We start from the raw sequence: 20647 nt of genomic DNA, 5'->3' as shown, positions 1-20647 counted from the left end.
GATGAGTTTTAGTCACCAACTGATGTAACACATAAATTACTTTGCAGTATATCAATTTTAAAGTTAAAAGTTTGCACTTTTTCTACGCTAATGAGAGTCACAATAGTTGAGAAAGAAAAATTGTTAAGGAGTTAAAATTTTAAATACTTTTGAAAAGCAAAGAAAACAATAACATCAACTTCTAACCTGATGGTGAGGCTTTCTTTTGCTTCTCTACTTGAATCTTTACTTCTATTGCAGAGCGACGAGTAGAAAGAACGTCTACCTTGGGCACCGCTGGTGCATCTGCAAATAACATGAAATCAATGCAACTACTGAAAACAAAATGAATATTCGCATAACTGCAGGGTGCTCATTTTATCGCAGAGTTCGCTGAAACAACAAATCATACAGAAGAGCGAGGAATTATCTAGTAAGTGATATAAAGAATCACAGACGAATAGCTCAGACATGTTTACACACTGTCTTCACATAAGAGCTTAGGGTTATTTTTTTAAGAAGTACAACGGAAACAAGTAAGGCTTTGAGGCCGATGCATTATGCTAGCTAACTGAGTTTGTATTCTTCTGGCCAGTTTGTCTGAGGGATGAAAATCCTGAATTTCTGAAATAAAAAACCTGACACTACAACAGGAAAACGGCTAACTTGGCTAACTGATATTCACTTGGAAAAATCTTCATATTCTAGATTGGATTTGAGCACGCATTTTTCCAATCAAGGAGCATCGTTGTTCCACCTAAGAGCCAAAAATCATCGAATTCAACAATAACATTCCCCATTTCAATGGATACGTTTTGTCTATACCAACCATAAACAGTTTCAAACACCAAACTAGCAATAAATAGTTATCTTCAAAAAGTTCTATAAACTTTTGAAACTAAGTTTAGATGAAATGAATTATAGGTTCAAGGGGAGCTTAGCGACTACTGCAAATTCTACGGCTGCGAAGCATACATATCACTGTATTATTCTGTTACTCAACGCGTGATCAGTATACGCGATAAAATGTACACCTTGCTGTTTTTATTTGTACGATTACTAGAGATTAATACACACAAGAATCGACATTCTGTTTACCTCCATGGAGTGTCTTTACTAGGAGATGTTCGGACGGAGGGCCCATCCCCACTCTGTTGAAAGCCCTAATTTCTATGGAGTAGCTAGTAGAAGGATGAAGACCCAGTAGAAGGTATTGGCTCTCTGTTTCCACCTTGTCTATAATAAGAGTTCTATACGATAACTGATGACTTGATATACTAGACGTTTTGTAGCCAATGTAGAAACCTCTTAAATCACCGTTGCATGACTCCTTTGGTAGAGGCTACCAAGACAGATGAATTACTACGCAATACTGTTAATATTTCATCGCAATTTTATTTATACGTTACTCAATTGTAATACTCATTAACATAATAATAAAAGTAATGGATTAAGATTTCCCAAACTCACATCACTTGCCACTGTTCGAATGAATTGGAAAATATAGTTGTGATGTACGACTGAGGAAGGGTGGGTGGAAAGTTCTGATGAACACCTAAAACAAAAGTGATATTAAAGCAACTGATAAACCACAAGAAAGAACATACTAGTAGAAGGGTCATGAAGGTAACTTATATTCTCATATTATTCAGGTTCTTATATCCTCGTATTTTCTTTCGTGTTGGTATATCAGTTGCTTTAACATCATTTTGTTCTAGGTGTTTATCCGAACTTTCCAGATTCCCCTCCTCCCATCGTAAAACATTTGTAAAAATGAATGTACAAGAAAACGAATAACGTATTTGTTACAAACAAAACGAGGAATACTTGTTATTTGTAATCCTCACAATTAACCGTGAAAAGATCACAGCAAACAGCTAATTCCCACTTTCTTTAAATTTCGCATTAATGTAAATTAAGGCTATTCATTCCGAAATTTGAAATATGATCTATAATAAAAGAAATCTGTTGAATATATTTATTGTGAAAAATCTCACCTTCCATGATATTCTCACAAAGGTAGCTCCTTTATCTTCAATTTTCACGTTCTTTGGTGCAACTCCTGGTTCTGTAACATTCAAAATATCACATGCACATTATTTTTCAAGTAATGCACTGAAATTATTTCGAGTAAAATGAAAGATATTTGTCCACTGCCCTGAAGATACCAGCACATTATTAGAAATACCTAATAAATACGCCTGCTTACTGTTTCATAGTACAAATATTTTTCAAACTTGACAGGAAATGAAATTTATTCAGTATATGACCGATATATATCGGATTTTTGTAAACTAGCCTATCTTAGAGGATAGTCAATGCCTATCAGATGACGTCACTAAGACCTACATTAAGACAAATACTTAACAGATTTATTTTAAAAAATTAAAATATCTGCATAAAGTTAACAAATGAGATTAATTCTAATTTTACTACTGAAAAACTTTTTCGATAAGTGACTAACATTGTAATATGCTTTAATATGACTTTAAAATAAGATCGAAGATAAGAACTTCTGGTTGCCATGGGATGAAAACAATTAAGTGGTTTCGCTTAAAAGAGGAGAGTGTGAGGAATCGTTTTAGGGAGAGAGTGTTAGAGAGGATTTCGGATGGACTGGAAAGTGTACAAGATTGGTGGAAACATAATTCAAAAGTAATCCTGAGCTGTGCAATCGAGGTGCTTGGTGAGACATCTGGAAAGATTAGAGAGCAGAAGGAGGGTTGGTGGTGGAATAATGATGTACAAGTGGCAGTGACAGCTAAGAGGAAGGCAAAGCAGAAGTGGGATGAGTCAAGAGTGAAAGAGGACAGACAGGTTTACAAAGAGAGAAAGCAAGAAGCCAAGAGAGTTGTGGCACAGGCGAAGGCCATGGCATATCAAGATCTGTATGATCAATTAGAAACAAAGGAAGGACAGAGAAAAATTTACCAACTAGCGAAATGTAGATATAAAGCAGCTAAGGACATCTTACATGTGAGGCAGATCAAAGATGCTGAAGGAAGAGTATTATGGAAGGATGTGGACATAAGAAACAGATGGAAAATATACTTTAAGGGACTTTTGAATAAGGAAAATGCAAGGACTCACAGAGGAGATGGGCAGCCTTCTGAGGGGATGGTGCAGAACATCAGTAGAATGGAAGTGACGGAGGCCATGAAGAGGATGAGGAATGGAAAAGCGGTGGGCCCCGACAGAATTCCAGTAGAGGCATGGAAGGCACTGGGGGAAGAGGGAATTGACCTGCTGTGGGACCTGTTCATGAAAGTTTGCCAACAGGAAAATATACCCGAGGAATGGAGGGAGAGTACTCTTGTTCCCATCTACAAGGGTAAAGGGGATGCACAAGACTGTAAAAATTATAGAGGAATAAAGTTGATGTCCCACACAATGAAGATCCTAGAAAGGGTTCTTGATGGTAGATTGAGGGAGGAGGTGGAGATTGCAAAGGAACAATTTGGCTTCATGCCTGGTAGATCAACAACAGATGCTATCTTTGGGTTACGACAGATGATGGAAAAATATCGAGAGAAACAAAGGGAGCTACATCTGGTATTTATTGATCTGGAGAAAGCATATGATAGAGTGCCAAGGCAAGAAGTCTGGAGGTGTCTGAGGGAGAAGAAGGTGACGGAGAAATAAGTCAGGTTGGTGCGGGAAATGTACAGAAATGTGAAGACAAGTATTCGGACCTGTTTGGGACAGACAGAAAGTTTTCAAGTAACAGTTGGCTTGCATCAAGGGTCAGCATTAAGTCCGTTTCTGTTTAATATTGTGATGGAGGTGGTAACAGAGGAGGTGAGAGAAGATGCACCTTAGACAATGTTGTATGCAGATGACATCTTGCTGTGTGTAGATTCAAGAGAAGAAGCGGAAACTAAACTGGAAAGATGGAGAAAAGTACTGGAAGAGAGAGGTATGAGACTGAGCAGAAGTAAGACAGAGTATATGTGTTGCGCAGTGGGCGGTGGCCAGGAGACAGATCTGGAGCTGGAAGAAAATGTCATCAGGAAGGTGAGAGACTTTAGATACTTAGGTTCAACAGAGGAAGAAGATGGAGGAGCTGAGAAGGAAGTGGGATGCAGGATACAAGCGGGTTGGAGGAACTGGAAGGAGATGGCTGGAGTGTTATGCGATAAGAGGGTGCCGATCAATCTGAAAGGCAAAATTTATAGGACAGTAGTGAGGCCAGCTATGACATATGCTATAGAAACTGTGGTCCTGAGGAAAAATAACATTAGCAGGATGGAAGTAGCAGAGATGAGAATGCTTAGGTGGATGTGCGGTGTGACCAGAAAGGATCATCTGAGAAATGACTATGTCAGGGGAACAGTGAAAGTTACGAACTTAGGAGCGAAAATACAGGAGGCAAGGTTGAGATGGTTTGGTCATGTGATGAGGAGGGAGGACGAATATGTGGGAAGAAGGGTCATGCAGATGGATGTGCAAGGAAGGCGGAAGCGTGGGCGGCCAAAGAAGAGATGGAGGGAGCTGGTAGAAGAGGACTTGAAGATGAAGAACTTGGATGTGGTGACAGCCCAAGACAGGAAGGTGTGGAGGAGACTCATAACAAACAGTGACCCCACTTAAGTGGGAGAAGCTGCAGAAGAAGAAGAGAAGAAGAAGATTCATATTAACCCTATTTAGACATCAGGTTTAATATTTCATTCCTTAATGTTGTGTTATTTATAGGTTATAAATATGAATATAGTATATTCATTCGCCTTATATTTGGTTTTTATTATACTACTTATCTGAAATATTTTTCCTATTTACTTGTAAAAAATGTAATTATAAAGTGCATCTCTCTCTCTCTCTCTGTGTGTGTGTCTTTATACTGCATTATTTGTTTTAGCATTATGAACAGTTTCCTCTTTATCATGTGCTTTATCAAGATTAATAAATTTTTCAGATCGCTGCTAAATCATGAGAGTATAGCATATGTCTAATTAATATATTATCTGATTTGTTATAAATATATACTCGTAACATATAAATAACTATATCGATAAAATGATGGGAAAATATCAAGACATGGCGTGTTTCTTAGTTATTATATTTACTTATTAGTATTTATAATACTTTTTGAAACTTAAATACTTATGCCTATTATCCCTAACCAATAATCACCGTTTTCACTGATGGCTGCGAATTTGCATATGTTCACTAAATGGTTTGACTGGATTGTCGTTTGGGGAAAGCCTTGTGTGTGTGTGACTGAGAATGATTAACTCAGACTGACTTCAAAGGATAATAACGTCTCCTGTACCTGCAATTTCGAAAGTAGGTATTTCTAACCAAGTATTGAGTGAAGAAACTATTCATAATTTTTCCACGCAATTCATGAGAATACAAAAAAGAACAGAAATTCAGATTTCGAATTTAAAATGCACGTGTATCAGAGAATTAGCCCTCTGTATGGTTTTCAGGGGAAGTATTGACAATTAGTTCTGGAAAAGTATATATATGTGTGTGTGTGTGTGTGTGTGTGTTAATAAAGCAACTCAAATTCGAAGAAAGTAATAAGTAGTGTTAGCATTTAGAAAAGAATTCGTTTTATACAATGCTTATATCTTGGTCAAAGAAATTATGAACTCACACCTTCCTCATGTGTGGTCACCACAATAGAAGCAGTTGGTACTCCTCGCCCAACCTCGTTCTCTGCCAACATATGGAATTCGTATGCGGTATAAGGGCGAAGGTCTGACACAAGCAAGAAATTCTGGGTTCCAGGAACATTCACTTCGTTGAACTTCAAACTTTTAGGTAAACTTTCACCTATAAGTGGGAAATGTCAAAAAAAAATAATACCTTAATATTTATTTAAAGTAAATAATTTTCCAAGCTAGAACTAGCAATGCGATGTAACAACCAGAATTCAAATATTATTTTAAGAGTAGATATTCAATACGTGTTTAACATGCTGAACCCGACCTGATTTTATTTTGTAGATGACAAAATAGGAAGAAATGGGACTGTTTCCATTGTACGGGTGGTTCCAAGTTAGTCTGATGCTTCTACTCCATGCATCCGTTACAGCAAAATCTTGGGGAGTGCCTGGCCGTTCTGAAAAAAAAAATAGAAACGTATAAGAATTATGAAACCTCACACAGTTAATGCAGTATTTTGCAATATTATTTCTTCCTAGCTCTAAATTTTAAATGGTTTTTTACTGTATTACTTTCTCGACATGAAGAATTTAGTAGTATTTTTATCCCCTCATATTTCACTTGACTCTCTCGAAAATTATCCGCTTGAAATAAATAAATAAGTCACATATTAATTATATGTGATATGTGAGGAAGGATAGAAAAATGGGAATTAAACGCAATCAGCTCCTTGAAAATAATTTTGAATGATGCGATTGGAATTGGAACGAATTTATTAAGGGTTTTGTAAGTCTATATTTGAACACTGTTCAGTTGGAAGTCAAAATACAGTTGAGTGGCACAATTTATCTACATAATACAGGAAGAAAAAAATTGTTGATATCTTAAATCATTTGGTAACTAAGAGAGTCAGAGGATGATGTCCTTTGGTGGTAAGCAGATATATATCAGGGATAATCAATCTTCTTTTGATCACCTAGGAATCTCTGAGATTAACAATAGTAACTTTTGATTACAAATTTGTATAGTTTATTAGAATTCATAAGGATGTTCTCACCTAAAGTGTAGATTAAGTGGCTCATAGGGAGTGAATTATGATATTTACGAGAAGGGGATAGTTCGATATAATTTTCTGAATGTGCCTAACAGGATATTGATTAGAGATTTAATTGCAGTTCATAGTTTAAATTAAACATATCTGGTCGTGTGAAAGTAAGCATAAAAAACTTATTGTTTAATACTGACCATATACAAATATTTTAACATTCTTTGCCTACCAGTTTCGCTAGTAAACTGTCTATCTTTTTCAAGGCGTTGACGGAAAAGTATAAAAAATACTAGTAAATGCAAATTGAAAGGAACATAAAAACGTTGTAAACACTCTAGTAGCTAAGGTTGCACGTTCGCGTGACAGAGACTGAGTGGACTTATTGTTCTTAATCATTATCACGCATGCGTGTTTGTTGTAAACGCATAATGTGATTACTAGCTAGCTGTAGTTCAGATAGATTTAGAGAGAGGATGAGGTTTTTCCATGAACTATGAAGAATAGTACCCTGGTTTTTGTTGAGGTTTCCGCTAGTTTCTAACACTACTGCGGCTTCCTTGAATAAACGATGTCTATAATCGTCGTCTAAATATGGCATGGAGCTATTTTGCCACTCTATCGTGTTGTTACACGTACAGAAATGATGTGCTAAGCCGGAAGAAATACTTCTGTTGTGGTTTACATCACCAATGTGCTCTCTATGTATGATCTCCAAACTCCGTGAAGTTTGTCCGATGTAGGCGAGACCTTTTTTAGGATCACCAAAAGACAAGGTGCCATTCTACAAATATACAGGAGTATATTACATTCCTTGCTCCTGTGGTCTCGCGTACATCGGACAAACTTCACGGAGTCTGGAGATCAGACAGAGAGAGCACGTTGGTGATGTAAACCACAACAGAAGTATTTCTTCCGGCTTAGCACATCATTTCTGTACGTCTAACCACACGATAGAGTGGCAAAATTGCTCTATACCATATTTAGACGACGATTATAGACATCGTTTATTCAAGAAAGTCGCAGTACTGTTAAAAACTGGCGGAAACCTCAACAGAAACCAGGGTACTATTCTTAACAGTTCATGGAAAAACCTCATCCTCTCTCTAAATTCATCTGAACTACTACTACTATCTTCACTGGGCATCTACAGATGCCGTATGGTCACTCCGATGCTCGGTGATGTGCCACACCAGGCCTCGCCATGTAGTCCTGTTGTTTGCTTTTCTGGCGGCCTCAACTCTCTCTGAAGATCAGTCACTCCACACACGCCATCCATCCATCTCATTGATGGTCTACCCCTGCCTCTTTTTCCAGGAACTTTACCTTTTATTACTGTTCTGAGAAGTCCCCCTTTCATCCTTTCTATGTGTTCAAAATATTTTAACTTTCTTCTGTCAATATCCTTAAGAAGCCTTAAAGTTCTACTGATCTTTTCTAAAACCCATTCATTTGTACGCCTTTCAGTATATGATATCCTCAACAGCCTTCTGTAACACCACATCTCAAAAGCAGATATCCGTTTCTTATCTGACTTCTTTAGGTTCCAAGTCTCGCATCCATAAGTCGCTGTTGGAAAAACAACTGCATCCAAAATTCTCAACTTTGTTTCCATGGAGATAGATCCATCCTTCCAGATTTTAGACAGGTCTCTGACTTGTTTTAGCAATTCCTAACCTTTTTCGGACGTCTTCTGAACAACAATTCTTCACATTAATAATGGATCCCAGGTACTCAAACTTGCTGACTTGCTCAATTCTTTCTCCATTAAGGTACACTTGTTTCGAGCTTCCCTGTTTGTATTTCCTTTGAGAACCATTATCTTTGTTTTGCTAGGATTGAGTTGAGGTCCTCTGTTATTACTAATCTTGTTAACTTTGTCAAGAATTAGTCCTAGTTCTTCCATGTCATTACAAAGGAGCTGTATCATCAGCATACCTCAGATCACTGATCAATCTACCTCCTATCCTAAATCCTGTCCTGAGCTCATCTCATGCTTCACGCATGATGTCCTCCGCATATATACTAAACAAGTAAGGGGAAAGTAAACATCCTTGCCTAAACTACATCTGAACTACAGCTAGCTAGTAATCACATCATGCGTTTACAACAAACACGCATGCGCGATAATGATTAAGAACAATAAGTCTACTCAGCCTCTGTCACGCGAACGTGCAACCTTAGCTACTAGAGTGTTTACAACGTTTTTAATGTTCCTTTCAATTTGCATTTACTAGTATTTTTTATACTTTTCCGTCAACGGCTTGAAAAAGCTAGACAGTTTGCTAGCGAAACTGGTAGGCAAAGAATGTTAAAATCTTTGTATATGGTCAGTATTAAACAATAAGTTTTTTTATGCTTAGTTCATAATTTAGTTCATGTCATATTTAAGATATCAGAAGCTTGTTGGTCTTAGCTTAACCAGACTCTAATAGACAACATAATAAGAAAATTAGCGAAGAACAAAATTACAACAAACATCAGAAAATAACACAGGCAGAGTGGCAGAAACCTTAAGAGAGCAAAAACTCTCAGTACTAAGGAAGTTGAAATGTATTTCGCGGTTGGTTCTCTGAGGACAACCAACCAGTACGAAACAGCTGTCAGGTCAGTGAAACCTTTATAAAATGGACTAATAAAAGGCGAGTATATGGACGCTTGGGTAGCGCTCATGCCTTTTAAGTAGTCCATATTAAGGCGACTTGGAGATACCGAGGAATGCATTCCCGCATAGTTTCTACATTCGGCTTTGAAATAATGCTGGATCTAATATCCGCTTTACCTATGTAATTTTACATTGCAGAACTGAAGCCTTTTGGCTCTTTATTTTAGTAATCAGAAAATAACATTTACTCTTAGGGTTCAGAATGTATTGTATGTTTTTCAGCAATGAGTTATACAAGCAGCGTATTTATTAAAATATTAGAAATAATTAGACAGTAGTTGTTATAGCTGCAGTGTGGTTAATTTAAAGGATGTATAATGAATGTATTAATGTATGTACAATGGATGTTAAAAGGATGTATAATTATTCTCTATAGTACATGCACATGCTAGTGTTTATACCGCTTGGAAAGAAGCAACGGGAATTCCCATGGAAAAGGTGCATTGTGTCAAGTAACGTGTCACGTGTTTGCAGTCTGTACAGATTGGATAAATATGATGGGATAGGATAGCACGTGCAAGCTTATCTGTTCAGCATATTGCTGACAAATTGGGCCATATCAGGTCACCAACCAGTGATACCATACCGAGATGAAAGCGCAGGGAGTCAAATGCAAGTGCTACTTGCAGTGGACTACGTATCACAATCACCAAACACGACCCTAGGCTGCTACGAAGGATAATACGTAAAAACCACCATTCGTCGGCCAAATTGAATGCGGAGTTCCCAGCATTGACTGGAACACGAATCTGCACAAAACATTCAGGGCAGAGCCCACAATATGGGTTGTTCATGGTAGGATGGCAATATGCAAACGCCACATTACCCGAACCAACATGCAGCGTCTTCATTGGAGCAAAGAGTGTTAAGCAGCTGCTCTAACTACTGGTTTGTGGACATGAAGTCACCACACTTGACTGGCCTACTGAATATTTGTGGGATGAACTGGAGCGCCGGGTGAGGTCAAAGGATGTCCGTCCCACAACAGTCCAGGACCTCATTACATGCCTACAGGAATAATGGTCAAAAATTCCCATTGATCGATATCATACGCTTGTAGAAAGTATGCACCGTAGGATTGCCGCAGTCATCGCAGCGAAAGGAGGTACTATATCTTATTAAGTTGGGCGCCATAGCTGTTTTTCCTCACACTCTGGTGTTCGTTGACTTTTTTTACAAGAAGTGTATGTGTTTATTTATGAATATGTAATGAAACAGAAAAAACATGAATATTAAAATAAAAAGTATGAAAGATGAAATTTGAAAAGATAAGCTATATCGTGAATATATAAAAGCCAATTTATAAACGCATTGCGAATTGCAATGTGTCTGTATATTGTATCAATAGTTTTAATCGTATTGATTTGGATACAGTGGCAATTGCTAGTATGTTGCCAGCCTGGGTTGAACGAATGGCTAACGCACCCTCTCTCTAACCAATGGGCACAGATAGCTGAAATTGTCATTACATGGGAAATGAATTTCATTAGGAAATCTCCGTGGGAAACCACCGAGTCATTTACTAGAGGAATGAAGTGGCTTTAAAAGTTCAATATTTGATCTCCAAAGCATGTTTGCCAGACTAAGTAAAGTATAAATAAAAATTAAAAAAATTAATTACAAAAAAATTTATACCTTCCCAGGTTTGCAACTTTTCGTGGGTGGTAGTCATAAAAAAGGTTCATCTGCCGTGCAATTTTTTTCTCATCTCGTTCTTCCTCACTCTCATGTTAGGAATAACGATCTATCACGGCGAAGTAACTTGGTAAGTGAATTATTCATTCTGGAAATTGTGAGAATAGATAAATCCGAAGTCACAATTCCCAGAATGTGTAATGACGTTACACGTGCTGTAAATTAGGTAGAAAATAAGAATTGTGGCAATTGGTAGAGTTCATTATCATTATCAGTGCCACCCTAAATGAATCTGTATCCTAGTCTAAAGGTTAACAGTAACAATAACAACATCATCAATAATAGTAAAGGAATCGGAGAAGCTAACCCAGAAGACATAGCTATAAAGTAACGCAACAGATTCATGAAAAGTGAAATATCGTAATGAAAAAAAAGTGCAAGATAAAGCATGCATTCCTTTTTTCATTACAATGTTTCCGTACACATCAGTATTTATAACAATTTGCTTTAAATTTTTGATGAAGTCTGAATACTGCACATGAGCATATAATATACTAAAATGAGCTGTCTCTAAGGGATCAATTCTGTGAGCAAGAGTTTTCGAGTAGAAGGTTTAAGAAAATGTCAATGATGGGATCGTTTTCGATAACTCTCTAATGTTAGCAAAAATGTTGGAAAGATTAGACTTCTGTCATTTTTAATTTTAGCTCTTCAGATAACCGCTTTTATTTAATTATTAAAAGCTGATTTATAATGATTAATAATTAAATTTAAATAAAGGCACTTTAACACCATTTTAAAAATCAATATATTTAAACATGAGGGCAGTGTTCTGCAGTTGAAAGTGCATTTGAGCCGTAGAACTGTCAAAACTATGTGACTAGTAAACAAAACTACTAGTCATACAGACTCAAAACTAGGTGACTAACAATTCTGCTCTAAAAACGTAACACCAAGTTTGCGAATCCTTTCTTTACATCTTGATCTGAAAATACTCCTAAACTGAAAGACACCGTGAGAGGGCAACATATTTAGAATAGTGAAGACATTCAAAAGAAAGTGATGCTGAACTTGGAAAAACAATTATTATATTTAAAATATGAGTTTAATAAATATTTTAAACAGAAGGACCGCGTTTTCGTTAAGAGATGGATCAAAAAGAACGTGCTTATGAAGATTATTTATTAATAATTGAATGTATTAGAATGTCCTCAATAAAAACCAGAAATTCTGATGCTTCCTCACTTTTTGTAGACAAAATCATTTACCTTTACTGTTTTTTTATCTAAAGGATAGTACACACCTTTAAATATATTTATTATTCAAATTAACGCAATGTGTATATTAAAATGTATAACCTTATCGAGATTCATTTCACTAATTCTTTTCCTTACCTATCACACTAAGTCGAACCATAGTCATGCTGCTACCAAAATTATTTTTTCCAATGCACGTATAGAGGCCGCTGTCATTACCATCTGTTTTGTCGATGATCATGGAAGATGTAGTACCGTCGTCCGTCATCAAGTTAATGATTTTAAGACTGAAAGCAAAGTTTGTTTCAGTTACTTGAGTGTGAAATTCGGCGAGACGATACAACATTGAACAAATGATGAATGAAATAGTATGAATGCAATAATTTTAATTAATGGAAGCCAATTACAATAAGGACAATTACAATAAGGACAATTACAATAAAGACAATTACAATTACAATAATGTTTAGGACAATTACAATAAGTTACATTACGGTGAAATAAATTTGTGAGATTATCAGTCATGAAAGATTGACTTACCGGCCGTCGGTCGTTGTTTTTAAGTGATGCTTTCCTTTTTCCCAGAACAACTCTAAAGGATCGTCTCCCGTAACGTTACACATAATTTCCGTCCTTTCTCCTTTCTTCACTCTTTTTACAGCAGTTGACAACTTAGACGCAGGCGGAACTAAATCGAATGAACAGCGTTATGCTCATTTTATGATAAATGCTTTCTCTAAGTGTAAGCAAAGAAGCAAGCAAGTGAAATTTATTGAACTTACCTTGGACCTCTAAACGAACAGTCTTCTTAAAGCCTTCACCAACGCCATTCGTCACCTCGCATGAATAAAAGCCTTCATCTCCTTTTTTGATCTCCGAGATGGTTAGCGATCCGTCTTCTTGAGTCCTCCATCTACTCCCGGATACAGATTCCACTTGTTTCATAGTTAGCCCTGCAGAATATCATCACTATTCATCAGACACACTCGTACCATATTAAGCAGTTATATCAATAGTGAGCCATGCACCGACGTTTTATCTACAAGGTCTACATTTTTAGCGATTGCTGTCAATATAGATGAGGTATTTTTTTTCTTTTTATTTCTAATATTTCATCAGAAAATCTGATATTTTATCAGATTTTCTATTGTTTAATTTAATAGTTTCTCAAGTTAATTTGTTCATTTACAACAAATGGGTATTGTACTGTACGTTTTGCTAAACATTTAAATCAAAGCGTTTCGGTGGGCCCTGACAGGATCCCAGTGCAGGCATGGAAGGCGCTGGGGAGAGGGAAGAGGAAATTGGCCTACTGTGGGACCTGTTAATAAAAGTTTGTCAACAGGAAAATATACCCGAAGAATGGAGGAAAAGTACTCTTGTTCCCATCTACAAGAGTAATGGAAATGCACAAGACTGTAAGAATTACAGAGGAATAAAGTTGATGTCCCACACAATGAATATCCTAGAGAGGGTTCTTGATGGAAGACTCAGGTGGAGATGGAGATTGCAAAGGAGCAATTTGGCTTCATGCCGGGTCGGTCGACGACAGATGCTATCTTTGGATTACGGCAGATGATGGAAAAGTTTCGAGAGAAGCAACGGGAGCTACATCTGGTATTTATTGGTCTAGAGAAAGCGTATGATAAAGTGCCAAGGCAAGAAGTCTGGAGGTGTCTGAGAGAGAAGAAGATACTGGAGAAATATGTCAGTCTGGTGCAGGAGATGTACAGAAATGTGAAGACAAGAGTTCGGACCTGCCTGGGAGAGACAGAAAGTTTTTCAGTGAGAGTTGGCTTGCATCAAGGGTCAGCATTAAGTCCTTTTCTGTTTATTATTGTGATGGAGGTGGTGACGAAGGAGGTGAGAGAAGACGCGCCTTGGACTATGTTGTATGCAGATGATATCGTGCTGTGTGCAGAAAAGAAGTGGCAGCTAAACTGGAAAGTTGCAGGAAAGTACTGGAAGAGAGAGGTATGAGACTGAGCAGAAGTAAGAGTACATGTGTTGCAAAGTGGATGGCAGCCAGGAGACAGATCTGGAGTTGGAGGGAAATGTCATCAGGAAGGTCAGTGACTTTAGATACTTAGGTTCAACAATGAAAGAGGATGGTGAGTCTGAGAAGGAAGTGGGATGCAGGATACAAGCAGGAATGAGGAACTGCAGAGAGATGGTTGGAGTGCTATACGATAAGAGGGTGCCGATCAATCTAAAAAGCAAAATCTATAGAACAGTAGTGAGACTAGCTATGACGTATGCTATGGAAACTGTGGTCCTGAGGAAAAATAACATCAGCAGGATGGAGGTAGCGGAGATGAGAATGCTTAGGTGGATGTGCGGTGTGACCAGAAAGGATCGTCTGAGAAATGACTATGTAAGGGAAACGGTGAAAGTTACGAACTTAAGAGCAAAGATACAGGAGGCAAGGTTGAGATGGTTTGGTCATGTGATGAGGAGGGGGGGAAGAGTATGTGGGAAGAAAAGTCATGCAGATGGATGTACAGGGGTGGAGGAAGCGTAGGCGGCCAAAGAAGAGATGGAGAGAGATGATGGAGGAGGATTTGAGGATGAAGAACTTGGATGTGTCTACAGCCAAGACAGGAGGTTGTGGAGGAGACTCACCACAAACAGCAACCCAACTTAAGTGGGAAAAGCTACAGAAGAATTAGAAGAAGAAGAAGATTTTGAAAATAATGGTCAAATACTTACCTTAACAAAATAGATTTTTGGATCACAAATTAATTGTGTCTTTCCACATAGGCCTTTGTACGCTTTGGTCAAAAACAAAATGCAGTGATGGAAGATCTACCGTACTTTACTCAGCTCGCGTTTTTTTTTCTTTTCTTCTGTATTCGCCAAATTGAAAATTTTATGAAAACAGTCTCGTTTAAGTCTACTAGGGAATTCAGAGTAAAATAACACGAATACTGAAGCGACTTTTATTAAAAAAACAATTCAAGCAGTATTGAAATACTGCAATTTTTTAGAGTGTTCTACTTCTGAGTATATTCACATATTTCAAAGTGTTCGCCAATTTATTTTATCAACCACTAGTGTTGCATCCATTAGTGGTTGATAAAATAAAATATTAAATGAAAGTTTCATAAAATACACCTAAATATACAACTAACCTACTTATTTTATTTTCAGGGAATATAATTGTAGGTATTGATAATTTCGGTAGTTATTTTTATTACGTAGGAAAGAGGGGAGGGGGGAAGCACATATAAGGCCTAGAAATTAAACAGAATTATTTTGATATTCACAGCATTAAGCCTATAAAAATATAATTAGTTACAATATACTAAATAGAATATTAAATATAAAATACTAAAAGAATACTAAATAAATTTAAATGCATTAAATTTTTAATATATTTGAATTTATTTGGTATTCAACTCAAGTTCCTAAAAGAAAACTGATTAAAGTTTCTCATAGAGAATTAATAGGTCGGGTTTGATAAAATATAACATTTTGTAACAGAAGGTGGGAGATGGCATTACTAGAAATATATTACTTCATAGCATTCAAAGTGTATGCTTGAATATTTCAGTTTAGAAACTTATTGATTTAAAAAATTTTAGAATTGTTAAAATAATTTAAAAATTCGAAAAAATTGCTCCATTCGCACAAAATGTGATTTCAATTATTGATTTATGATTTCAGAATATAATACGTTTACTTAATATTATTATTTGCAATTACTGAAGTTTATTAGAAGAGAGATAAATTTTTGTGGAGAGAGATGGGAATTTGAAGCTTTGTTCAGTGCAAACAAATTTGTGAAATCACATAAGGATGAACCCTTAAGTCTTATTTAATGAAACAATTGTTAAGTTTGGGTGTCATTAAGCTATACTATTTTAGTTAGAATATATGCAGTTTTTGTTATATATATATACAGGGTGGCCATAATTAAGCTTCTCCTATAGAAAGCCTTATGTAGTTCGATTTGCATAAAAACCAGCAAAGCAGGTGTTGAACACCTGTTTTGCTGGCATCATAAGAGCTATAAAGCAAAGGAGAAACTTCACAAACACATTCCTATTGATAGCAGTGCTCATTGCGCATTACTTGTAAAGTTATTTTACCTTAACAAGTGCAATGCATCAGCCGCTCTTCGTGAGTTTGAACTTGCGTAAAGATCCTCTGTCAGCTAACGCAGTAAGAACGACGATTCGGAAGTTTTAAGAAACAGGATTTTTGGAAGTTCCACCTGACAGAGGACCGAAACCAGAGCCACAACTGGTAATTGAAGAAGTTTCCACAGAGACTGTTGATAGATCACACGAAAATGTTACTAGTAGTAGCATCGCCCGTGGAGTAGCGCGACGATTGGATATGCCTTATTTCACGGCATGGAAAGTCTTGCACAAATTATTATATTTGATCCATAAAAGATCAGCCGCATGCGATAACAGATACACAGTGATTATGACAAGTGACTGCAATTTGCGCTGACGTTTCTGGTTAGACTGGAAGTCGATGATGCTTTGGCCCTGGAAAATTCTGTTGGGAAGATGAGAATCATTTTATTTGAGCGGGGCTGAAAAAAGCCAAAATTGTCGAATTTGGTCTTCAGAATTACCCTATGAGCTCAAGGAACTCCCATTACTTTCACCGAAAATTACCGTTTGGTGGGCCTTACAGCAGATTTGCTGTGAAGCCCATCGTGACTGTCCATTTGGTGTCTGACACAGGTTTCACTATTTACTGACATTCCCTTCCATCAACTGCCAGGCGGTTTACCTCTTGCAAATTCTTTCCACACCATAAACCTACTCTTGTCTTGCGGTAATCGTCTATATATGTTGTCCATTCTACCGAACATCAAGGTTTCGATTTTTCTACTCGCAACTATCCACTATCCTGCATGTCAAAAAAGTACGTTTATTTTTAACCCTTTTCTGATTTACTTTCCTACACAGCTCTTCATACGTTATCTTTCGCATCCATCATTCGTAGAATCTTTGTACAGCACGTTCTGAGAATGCCTATATTCGCCTCAGTCATTTATTGAAGTATGCACATTTTAGTGAATGCCCATGCGCAATGCTTACTGCTTTACTTTTTCTTTTTTTCCATTGCTTACAGAGTACTTTCACTTTTTGTTATCTTAGATCTTATCTCCTTTTCACAGTCTACATTGTGCTTAAAGTTGCTCCCTAGATATGTGAAACCCCTGACCTTTTGATAGGGAGAAATAAATTAGATTTTTTTGAAAGTGTAAATTATTCGAAGAGTTTGGTGCATGGGAGTTATACAGGGTGTTTCAAAAAGAATGTCCCGATGAAGTCAGCTATCGGCTTGATGTTGTCCGTGCAGCAGGTGGAGGGCACATTAAGCATCTGCAATTGTGGTGAGTGAAACTTTAGGCCTTACTTCATACTTGGTAATTTATTTTGTAACTGTACCACATTTTCATTATTAAATATAATTATTTGAAATCGGGTCATTCGCTTTGAAACACCCTGTATAGCAGGTATATTAGAAGGCATTTTTATGATTATCGTCTAATTCCCGATTACAAATACTTCTATTTAATATATGTTTCTGTGATATTTTATTATCAAGGAAGTAACCGAATATTTCTTATATATGAAAGATCTCATACCATAAAGTATCGAGTTGTAAAGATATATCTTTTTCTTTACCTTTAGTTTTTGTCCAGGTTGTAGTCGGTGTAGGATTTCCTACAGTTTCACAACTGAGAACGACTTTTTTCCCAGAAAGTACTGCAATATCGTAAGGTTGCCGGACCCACGTTGGAGGAACTACAAGAAATGTAAGGATTAGTTTATTCATAAGAGGAAAAAAAGAAAACGCCACAAGCGGATTAAGTGTTGTGATTTGTTTTTAAAAGATTGATAGCACTGAGAAAACCATTCCTCGTTACTTACCCATAACTTTTAATTTAGTTGTGTAGCTGTCTGTTCCTGCAACGTTGCTTACAATGCATGTGTAGTTGCCAGCATGCTCTTCTCTCACGGACGCTATGATAAAAGCGGAGGAAAAATCATCCAGTCTGCGAACAGAAACATCTGAAGTTTCCACAAGGGGTAGTCCATTTTTTACCCAGTGAAAAGTAGCTGGGAGATCGCCTACACTGATGGCACACGTGATTTGATATCGTTCACTTCGCTGAAGACTCATCTCTAGTTGCATTGGGACCAGTTTCGGTGGGACTAACAAAGGAAAATAAAATAATCAATACTTTTCCCTAGGTACACCGAAAGGGACACAGTAACAACAAGAAATATTATTTTTTTTTGTTTTAATGTTTTATTTTTAGGTAAAATTTAGTTTCCATCCTCTCCGTATAATTACAATCTCATTGGATAGCATTCTTCAACCCATGTGATAATCGAGAAAGTTCATATCCAGAGTCTGTGTTTTCTGAATATCCTGAAGCGACCACGGCACATATGAATTTCCGTTCTTATTGCAACATCCTCTCAGCAGAGGGTCCTCAGTTTTAATGTAGGTGAAAGTTACAGAAACTGGCGTCAAGAAACAAGGCAGATACTCTTATGTTTCCCGTTTCCATCGGTTCAGTCTTTCGACAGGTGATTACAAAGAGATAGTTCTATGCTAATTCAACACAGTTGGCGATGTCCAAAATGGATGATCTGTTCGAGCTGCAGCTTACAGTCCTGACGAGCAATACTACTGTACATTGACAAGTACACCTTGCAGGTCATTATGCAGAAGAACGATACCGTTAGCGTCATAAACAACGATCCGTTACTTCACGTGTCTTGTAGGAGTTATTCCGACTGCTTTTTTGTTATCCCTATAACAATCATTTAATATCGTACAAATATCATAAAGAGAAATGACCCATTTCATGGTTTGAAAACAAGTTCTCAATTTTCCGCAAATGGTTTCGGACAGTCATAAGAAGATGCATTTCGTAAGCATTTTTGAATAGTAAGCTCATTGATTATCACAAAAGTTGAACCCAATGCTAATTTTGACATATTTACTTTAGAAATAAGTTCATTTTGACGTGCCACTGAAACAATCCAGTTATACAAAAAGTGTCATCACTTTAATTCGTTTTGCCAATAAAAGGGATTATAACGAAAGAACAAAAAATTGAAGTGGCTTAGAAAAGTTCCCCGTTTGGTCTCTAGAGCAGAATTTCCCGGACCGAAGGAAAAGTAATAAAAAATATAAAGAAATAATGAATTAAAAATATATATAGAAAAACGCTTTAGCTTCCACAGGGTACTATTGTTGAATTTCAATACAATTTGAAATTCTTCATAGTTGGCTTGATTTTTCCAAACATCTAAGAAAGATAGTAAACCTATTAGTGCATTAGTACTGTGAATGGGCTAAGAGATTTTTTTTAATTTTAACCATTTTAAAATTATTTATTTTTTGTACCTTTTTAAATAACTGTCCTACTCTAGAGACCAAACATGAAACTTTTTCAAGCTACTCCAGGCTGCTAATAAACAGGGTGTTCGTAGTACAACAGGCGAATCTTTCGCTTTAAGGAGTTTAGAAACACCCATGTCGGAAATCCAACAGCACCTTTTAATTAGAAAATATATTATACTCTAGTCCAACTAAGCTGAAAATATGAAGTCATCCACACAACTATATCAAGTGGTGAAATTTTAAAATTGCATAATAAGTATATCAAAAGTTGTGTTGCGTTTTTGATACCTCAGTTAGTCGCTCTGGTTGGTCAAATGGATCGCGTATCAGCTTTCCAACAGTCTGACTGCTGGCATGAACATTTAGATGGTAGATAAATTTCACTGCCTGGTGTGAGACAACCCTGATTATTGGAAGCTTGACGTGAGTCCGGAGAGGTTCCATATTCGGTTTCGAGTCAAGAGTTTTCGGTTTATCTCACCCTTAGCCCACTCACAGTACTAATGTAATATTACTGGAATTGCAGCGCTTAGTTGCTGTAAATCATATTAAAAATCAAACTTCGACCAATTTGTTTTCTTATTTATGTGTTTATCTATTTTTTTTTGCCTAACTTTGCAACTTCAAACAATCCGATTGAAGTCAAGGTTTACGTAAATGCTTTGGAAAATTTCAATACAGGTTTTATATACCAAATTTCATTAAATTTTATCCATCCAATGAGGGACTATTAATACCATTTTGAATCACTTTGGTTTCATTTGATTCACTTTGAATCAAATGAAACCAAATTAAATATCACTGACAATGTCTTGTATACATTCTAAATTATAACTCCACTCAGGATCGATGGAATTTAACAATAAAATTTGTTTTTATTCAAGGGTAAAATGATTGAAATATCTAATTTCGATATATGTTGTGGCTGAAAATGGTCCGATTGAACGACAAATTGCATTAATCAAATAAATATTTGTAAGGATTCCAAATAATAAATTTCAATAAAATCTATCCCAGCTTGAGTGATAAACTTGCATGCAGCCTAGTTTATCACCTGACGAAGATGCCG

General features: G+C 36.6%; 2 protein-coding genes across 2 annotated transcripts in view; both read right to left on the bottom strand.

The window, feature by feature from the left end:
• LOC150097798 (cell adhesion molecule Dscam2-like) overlaps positions 1-18342 on the bottom strand; it is a 45878-nt gene extending 27536 nt beyond the window's left edge. The window contains exons 1-7 of the mRNA XM_090406993.1: positions 18090-18342; positions 17844-17963; positions 12972-13142; positions 12730-12877; positions 12328-12476; positions 5581-5757; positions 187-285 (exon numbers count right to left, since the gene is read on the bottom strand). Of these exons, the coding sequence (XP_090263119.1) occupies positions 187-285; positions 5581-5757; positions 12328-12476; positions 12730-12877; positions 12972-13142; positions 17844-17963; positions 18090-18342 (1117 nt within the window). The remainder of the gene's footprint in view (positions 1-186; positions 286-5580; positions 5758-12327; positions 12477-12729; positions 12878-12971; positions 13143-17843; positions 17964-18089) is intronic.
• Positions 18343-19055: 713 nt separating this feature from the next.
• Positions 19056-20647, bottom strand: part of LOC150097797 (cell adhesion molecule Dscam1-like) — a 43684-nt gene continuing 42092 nt past the window's right edge. Inside the window, exon 12 of the mRNA XM_090406992.1 lies at positions 19056-19204. Within this exon, the coding sequence (XP_090263118.1) occupies positions 19056-19204 (149 nt within the window). The remainder of the gene's footprint in view (positions 19205-20647) is intronic.

The sequence above is a fragment of the Typopeltis vanoorti genome, chromosome 17, assembly GCF_054136105.1.
Source record: "Typopeltis vanoorti isolate ZY-2024b chromosome 17, IOZ_Tvanoo_1.0, whole genome shotgun sequence".
Classification (NCBI taxonomy): domain Eukaryota; kingdom Metazoa; phylum Arthropoda; class Arachnida; order Uropygi; family Thelyphonidae; genus Typopeltis; species Typopeltis vanoorti.
This window is presented reverse-complemented; position numbering and strand designations above follow the sequence as displayed.